Source organism: Cenococcum geophilum, assembly GCF_001692895.1.
Source record: "Cenococcum geophilum 1.58 unplaced genomic scaffold K441scaffold_62, whole genome shotgun sequence".
Lineage (NCBI taxonomy): Eukaryota > Fungi > Ascomycota > Dothideomycetes > Gloniales > Gloniaceae > Cenococcum > Cenococcum geophilum.
The window spans coordinates 293,565-302,272 of record NW_027137620.1 but is presented as its reverse complement, the minus strand read 5'-3'; the positions used below and the strand labels follow the sequence as shown (position 1 = coordinate 302,272).

At 34.0% G+C, this 8,708-nt stretch overlaps 1 protein-coding gene across 1 annotated transcript; it reads right to left on the bottom strand.

Moving 5' to 3' along the window:
- Positions 1 to 7,650: 7,650 nt before the first annotated feature.
- Positions 7,651 to 7,835, bottom strand: K441DRAFT_668350 (uncharacterized protein; the record flags this gene model as incomplete). Its single annotated transcript, XM_067649985.1, is given in 2 exon segments — positions 7,651 to 7,778; positions 7,793 to 7,835. Coding segments are annotated over 2 exon segments (154 nt in total), but the record flags the coding sequence as incomplete, so codon positions are not given.
- Between the last annotated feature and the right edge of the window lie 873 nt (positions 7,836 to 8,708).

Below are 8,708 nucleotides of genomic sequence, written 5' to 3'. Positions count from 1 at the left end.
AACGTTGCGACTTTATTTGTAGGTACTAAAATATGCCTTTTACTTCTCTAGTCCTCTAATTATTTCTTTAGATCCTTTAACGTTATAATTAAGGCTCCTTTAATATAAGTTATAGCCTTCTTTATAATTAGGTAGTCCTAGATAACTTTTTCATCCAACTATATATAGAAATCTTCCCACTTATCGTTATGTCTTTATCTATACTACTTTTAGTATAGCTATTAGAGTATATATAGCTTGTCTATAAGAAAGTATCTTCTTATTACTATATTATAATAGCCCTTTATATATCGTTCTTTAAACCTAATAGTAATCCCTAAATCCTTTTCATTTTCCAGTTTAGTAAGCTACTTAGCTCTTAGTATGCCTGCCCTAGGCCTATTAGTAATTCTTTATACTAGTACTTTATCCCTTATACATCCTAATATGCTAAATCTCTTATTTAGTTTCTGTTCTTACTATACGATAATTCTTTGCCTAAATTCTTCTATAGTTTCCTTTAGTTTACGTCTTACTAATAGATCCTTAAAGTCTTCTTGCTTCTTAATCTTAGTATTAACTTTTTAATCTTTAGGCCAAACACTGCGTTCCCCTAGTAAGTCTTCTAGGTCTATATATCTGTCTCCTAACCTAACTACTATTTATACTGCGGATTCTCTAATCCCTTACCTTTTACTTATAGGTGTCTTTATTCGTACTCCGAATTCTTAATCCCTTAGATTCTTTAATCCTAAGCTTACTTCTAACTTAAGCTTAGCTCTAGCCTTAGTCTAACTAGGCTTACTTAGTGTTCTTATCTCGTTTTAAAAGTCTTAAATCTTACTTATCTCTTCTTAAGAATCTTATACCGGTAGAAAACTTCGTCCTAAGCTTATTCGTATATTGCTAAACTGAGCTATTACTCTACTCTATCGGTTATTGTCCATTATAGGTTCTTAAGCTTGCCTTATCTCGTCTTGAGAATCTTAATTATCTTATATCTTATCTTAAGCTTATGGCCTTTTACCTTTATTAAGTGCTAAAGTGATTTACTATCCTACTTCTCTTATATTTTATAAAGCGATAGATATTATATCTAGTGGGGTCTTAATCCCTACTAATGTTCCCTATTCTATAGTGGAATTATCCTCTACCTCTAGTATAACATCTCCAATAGCTATATATTCCTAGTAAACCGCCTTTATTACCTTATTATCACGAAATATTTTACCTTTATTAAATTCATTATCCTTAATATCCAATCTATAAACTAGTTCGTTAGTTCCTTTATATTCTACTAAGTATAGCTTTTATAGCTAATAGCTTGCGCCGTACTTAGCGTCTTTATAAATTTAGTATGCGTTATTATAACAAAACGCAAAACTTTTAATTAAATATTCTTTTGTTTTTTATAGCATATTATTATCCCTCTATACGTATATATTATCTACTATTAGTCTAGTTTCCTTTATTATATAGTACTTCTAACCATCTTTATAATCCCTTATAAAGTAACCTTATTTCCTGCAATTTATATAAGCTCCCTCTCTAAACTATTTTTTTTACTATAGAGTCCGCCTAAATATCTTCTACTATTAAGATCCCTAATTTAGCCTCTGCTCCTTAGACCTTTAATTACTTAATCCTTATCCTTTAGGTTTTTATAATTTCTTATTCCATCTTTTAGGTTCTTTAGTACTACTTAGGTCTATTAGCTCTGCGCTATACTATCCCCTCCGCGGGCAATACCTTCCGCACAGACCAGAACATTGCACGTGATGCCCCATTAGAATGTATGCAATACACCCCTTTTTAATTAATTCTAACTACTAGTAGTATACGAATCTAGGTGCTCTTGCCAGCAAGGCCCATCTCTGCATAAGGCTATATTACATTGATTATATACATAGTTCGTACGTGGCGCCCTAGGTGGTTTACTAGCAATATTAGTAGAAATCTCACCTAGAGCTGGCCTGTCAAATCTACGTTTAGATGCGTATCGAGCTCCAGCCTAGCATGCCATACATGCACTCTGTTTTGTACCTTTAACTAGCTAGCCAGAATGGCTACCAGAGGGTTTAAGCACCGTAGCTAGTACTGTACGTTTTCCTGGTACACTACTATGTATAAATATATGCAAATGGGCTCGATTTCTAGCCATTAATTTAATGGCTAGTTCCCTCCGGAATATATTATGCAATCCCATCCTTTTCTGCCTATTATAATATCCACATACATCCCATATTTTAGCCATATTATATAGCGCTGTATCAAAAAGGTAGCCGAATAGGGGTTTCCATGTATAATACGTACGACGAGTAATTAGACACTCAGCACGCCCCTAATCCGCCAAATCAACACCATTCATACTATGGTTATAGCCATTAATAAAAACTGGGATATCTAGAGGCTTTTAAAAAGCCTTACCCTATATACGCTTCGTAATCGCATTACTATTCTTTAGATGTTTTCAAATACGTTCAATGGTATCTTTACCGTTATATACGGTAGACATAAACAGTACGACATTACTGTCCTTCCATGCAAACTGGAGTACGCTAGGTTTAGTATGCGATATCTCTATATATAGCGTGCCCCATAGAACCTTTATATTGTGTTAAATTTTAATATCCATAATAGATTGGTTGAGTCCACAATTAGATTCGGAGGTACGTTTTTCACTAGATATTCCAGAAATTTAAGATTTAGCCTTAATTTAAGTAACTTCTTCCTGCTCTTCTCTCTTTATTTTAGTTATTCGTATAATACTAGCAGCACCAATTCCAAGTCTTTAAAGTTCTGTAAGGAGACGTGCACTTATAAATAGATTGTCCATCCAAACCACTTAGTTAACTCCTAAACGTTAACCTTAGAGCATTAATTCCAGTACTACTACCTAGGTAGCCGTAAAACCTTATTATTACCATTTCGGATTAAGGCCTTATAGTCTATTAATCTTGCGTATTCCACGCGCATGCCAGATAAAATTAAAAACATAGCCATCTAAAGCCTTTACCCAAATCTTATATCTAGTAGGGATTGGTTTACTAGGAATTGTAACAATCTCAGAAGCCCTCCCCTAGAATCCCTAAATATATTCATTGACAGCAATATAAGTACCTGGAATTATATATGTCTATAACGCAGTTCTAATAATATCGTCTAGTGGCTCCATTTTTTTAAAAGGTCATAAATTTAGTTGTCCAGGTCGATTTACATAGAAAAATCTATATATTTGCTCCCATCGTTTTAAAGCCATTAACTGTTAAATTAAGTCAAATACTACTCCATTTTGTGGCTGTGTATTCTAGTATTTATCGATTATTTAAAGTCTTTAACATCCTATAAATACTGCAATACCTAGATAGGCTAGTATTTTATTTAAATTCACAGGACGCCAAGCTCTTGCATACTTTTGCTAAGGATATTTTGTACGTTTAATATCGGCATTTTTATTAGTTGCGTTAACAAGCATTTAAATAATAGATTCTTTAAAAAATAGCTTAAATAAAGCTTCTAGGTCGCTTAAATTAACAGTAGTAGGAATATATAGCGTGTTTTGTTTACTTTTATAAACAAATGGTTCAAAGTAAGGAATAGGGGGGACAGACAGTGCAGGTCCTTTAATAGGTTTTAATTCTAAATATATAACAAGATCGTAGTCATTACATTTCCTAGGCATGTTTCCTAGTAAATTAATAAGGTAGTAGATGGACAGGAATAGTAGCCATTATAGCTCGTTGCATGCATTGCATACATCTTAATGGGCATCACGTGCAATGTTCTGGTCCGTGCGGAAGGTATTGCCCGCGGAGGGGATAGTTTTTAACTTAGCTTTGGTCGTTGTATACTCTACGCCTTATATAATTATAGAACTCTATCCTAACCTCTCTTAGCCTGTTCCGTTTAGTAAATCCAATTATTAATCTTAATTGCTTAATCTATTAACTCTTATAGGGTTTCCGCATCTTTTATTAGGATAATTACGTTCTAGACTTTAGCCTTAAGTCCCTATTTATACTATACTATAAGCGCCCTATTATTTCACTCTACTTATATTACTAACGTCTAGAATTACGTTATATACTTAATCGCTAAGATTCGTTGTATAATATTCTAGATTTTTTTTTCTACTATAGTTGCTGCCTCCGGGTCTCTAAATATTTATATAAGTCGCTCTATAAACCCTTCCTAGCTTAAGAACATAAATCGTATATCTTAATTAGTGGTCGTTATTTCATTTGCCTATATCTCCGTAAGGTAGGCTTAAACCACTTAAGTGCTCTTCCTAATAGAAACAGTCCTGCATAGGCTATTCGATCCATAGGTATTAGTAGTTTTGCCCCTTCCTATATAACCTTAAAGTGCATTTACATAAAAAATCCCTTAAGTTTAGACTTTTCGCCTAAGTACCTTTTAATTAAGGGTAATTTAATATTCGCTGCTCTAATCCTATTAAGCCTATTTTCTAATATTATATTATTTTCTATTAGCTAGTTAACTATCTCTTATAACTATCCAACTGTTATAGGTTGCTATAAGTTAGTATCTACTATACTAGTGTCGTTACCTAACCTTAAAGTAGTTGGCACCGTCAATAGCGTTATAGTGGCTGCTTTTAGTAGCATATTGTCCGACCTTCTATATTTAATACCATAACTAGGTAATAATTATATAACGGAACCTTGTAGTAAGAACTATAATAGGTCCTGTTATTAGGCTAGGTGTATAGGAAATGTAAATAATAGTAGTTGACAATGTAATAATAACTAGTGGAGTAGTTGCCTAATAAATTAACTCTAATTATATTCTAAGAATTACTATAAGGAAGGAACTATCTAGGTAGGGACTAAGGGTCCTTAAATACACAACTGTACTCCTATAAAATCCTTCTTATACGTAATATACGTCTTATATATAAGGTACCTAAGTTCCTCTTATTCCTCTCGTTTAATACGTAGCATATTATGTGACCTCGGCTACTATTCCTCNTCATATAGTTCTACCGGTTCCATCCTAAACCGTGCTTAAATTAACTAACTAGCTTCTTCCAACTCTTCTTTAAGTAGTCGTAACATCGTACTTAAAGCGTCCGTAACATTTTATAAGCGGATACCGGGTTAGGAATATAATTAGCTTTTTTTATACTACTTTTAGCTGCTTTAAAATAGCTTCTAACTATACCTTTTTTATTATACCTTTAATAAGGCCTAAAAAGCGGTTAAACTATAGGTTAATAAGATACCCATTATAAGTTCTAGAGTTAGTTACTAGCCTTACTAGTAAAATAGACCTATAAAGCGTAAATATAGGCTTATGTTTCTTAAGTGAGTTTTCTTTTATATATCGCCGTTATAATATTTAAAGGTACTCTTCTCTTACCTATGGCGCAGTAGTTAAGTTAAAATTGTCTTTATAGTCTAACTCGTCCTTACTTTCCCTAGTACTATTTAGGTCCCCTTTAGATTAAATACTAAGTTTATATACTCTATATTAAAGGAAGGTTACTTATTTTATAGACAAAGCTATATTAGGGTTTAGGCGAATATAGCTTACTAGGGAGAATATAAAGCTAAATATTAGTTATTTACACGATAAGGTATAGATTAGGCGCGTAAAAGAGTATTTTAAACTAGTATGCAATTATTTACGTAGTAAGGTATAGATTAGGCATATAGAAGAGTATTTTAAACTAATACGTAATTACTAAGAGCCAGAGGTATATTATAAAGATACTACTTTTTATAGCAGTAAGTAGTTAGATAGGAAAGAGAGTATTCTATTCACTAGGGTTTATTAAGTGCCAAATAGTAAAGGAGACTATTAAGTATTATAGTTAGACTCCGGTTATATATAAAGGTATAACCTACTTTAACTAAAAGATTAGGACTTCGCGTCTTTAACTAAGCTAGTTTTACTACCAGATTATTAATAGATTTAGTAGATTTATTAATATTTAGTCGCTATTATTTTATAAAAAAAGTAGGTATAGACTCACAGTCACTATCCTTATTATTAGAGATTACCCTTTTTAGCCAGAGGCGGCCATGTATATTCTATATATTATTAGCTAGCTTAATATATTATATATAATGTTAATAGGGTCTATTATATACCTACTTCTCTTTATATTTAGATATAACTAGACCAGAGTCGCTATTCTTATTATTAGATATTACCCTTTTTAGCCAGAGGCAGCTATATATATTCTATATATTATTAGCTTATTACGGACGCTTTAAGTACGATGTTACGACTACTTGGAGAAGAGACGGAAGAAGCTAGTTGGTTAATTCAGGCACGGTCCACAATGGAATCAGTAGAACTATGTGACGAGGAATAGTAACCGAGGTCACATGATGTGCTACGTATTAAACGAGAGGAGCGAAAGGAACTCACGTACCTTACGTATAAGACGTATATTACGTACAAGAAGGATTTTATAGGAGTACGGTTGTGTATTTAAGGACCCTCAGTCCCTACCTAGATAGTTCCTTCCTTGTAGTGATTCTTAGAATACAATTAGAGTTAATCTATTAGGCAACCACTCCACCAGTTGTTATTACGTTGTTGACTTTTATACTTGCATTTCCTACACACCTAGCCCAATAACGAGCCCATCGTAGTTCTTGCTATAAGGTTTCGTTATATAGCTAGCTTAATATATTATATATAACGCTAATAGGGTCTATTATATGCCTACTCTTCTCTATACCTAAATGTAACTAAACTAGAGTTATAATATTACTCGTTTTAGCTAGGTTCCATATACTTATTCTGGCTAGGTTTAATATACTTATTCTTTATTAGCGTGTTCTTCCTTCTATTAACTAAGATATAGGCAACTTTTAGTAATAGGCTAGATAGAGATATAAGGTTAATTATACCAGTTATCCTTATTTCCTTATTCTATATTAACTTAAAATAGGGTTCTTGCTACTGGTTTAAGTATTTAATAATATATTTTTATATTTACCTACTATAGTAACATTCCTATATTTGCCTAGTTAGTAAAAGGTATAGCTTATAGCTAGAATAGGTTATCTTATAGCTGTTTTTATAATATTTAGGGCGTATATAGATTAATAACTTAAAAGAATGTATACTAGTATAGTATATATTAGACTAATAGCAGTATTAGTAAGAGTATTATTACTATAGTGTTTATAAATAACTTAAATAGGGTGTATTTATTGTAATTAGCTACTAGTTCTAACTAGTTACAGTTAAGCCGCAACAATAACCTATTAACTTACGTTAAGTTAGTAGTTAAAGATTATTTAATACTATTTACTATTATATGCGAAACTGTTTTATTTTATTAGTATATCTCTTAGTAGATATAGTATAGGTATATAAAAGGTTAAACATTAATCCCAATAACAAAAGTATTAGGCTAGTAAGGCTTATATCTAAATTTAATAGGAAGGTACCTTATTAAACCGCTTTATCTACCTAAGGTGCTGGCTTTTAGATCCTATACCTTATTCCAGTCTACCTATACTAGGTTTAACACCTATCTCACGCTTAAAGTAAAGCTTATTTACCTTATCTATATATCTTACTAGTATAAATAATGCTAGGGTAGGTATAGGCGGCATATAGGACAGTAATAACACTTCTATATAGTTATATCGCTATATTCTACACCCTTATATAACACCTAGTATGGCCCACAAAGCCCTACTGCACGCGTCCACGTCGCCGCGGGTGGAAACATCATCAGGAAATCGTTTTCTTTTGATGGCCAAGTGCAGAGGCGATGGTAGGGAGCCGTCGCAGCGCGTGCAGCACGCTGTCGTCGCGGTTCTGTGGTGTTGAGCTCGCGACGCGTACTATCGTACAAAGCATCGCCCTTAACAACACCAGGAGCCTTACTGCCTCCGCTTAAGGCTTCTGCTCTACCACCTAGGGAGGCCTATCAAGGGATACTAGGATACGAAAACCACCTAATATACGACTACCTGGCTTATAGCTAGGCCCGAAACTGGCCTTATTATTAGCTAGTTAACGTGGACGCGCCCTAGTCATACAACAGGACACCCTTAGGCTTGCACCAGCTCTGAGATCGTAAGACGAGGGCGTAGGGAAACCCTTTTTTATAAGAACTTGTTAAGGTTAACGCGTCGTAGATACCTCGTATAAAACTTATTAAGGCCCCTAAAGCCACCGCGAAGAACTTGTTAAGGCCCTACCTAGAGAACTCGTTAAGGCCCCTCTACGAGAGCCTATCCGGTACATCCAGGAGACTTAGAAGAGGGTCTTAATAGGCGTGGTGCGCGCGACCTGGATGAGACAGTGACGCGACAGCGACGCGACGGCGACGCGACGGCGACCAGATGGCTCGACGAGGTGGAAACGAGTCTGAAGCTCGGAGAGTGTAGCCGAAAGCTCCGGGAGTGTTCAAATACGCCACGTCGCAAAATCTTACACTTGATGAACTTTAGCCCTGTGCGCGCACACCTAATGAGCTTTTAATACAAAATTCTTCAAAATTATCGCGATTAATATATTAAAGCTACACATCATCATATAATATTGCAACCATACTCTATCTTTGGCGTATTTAAGATCGTGCAAATCTTAGCATTAAAAATGGCTAATAATACGTAAGTATCCCGAAGTGCGTAAAGATATATCTAGGATAGATTAATAATGTATCTAGGATATAATCTAGGTACCCTTACGCACCTACCTATCTTAGGTAGTTCTTCTATACTACTGCTAAT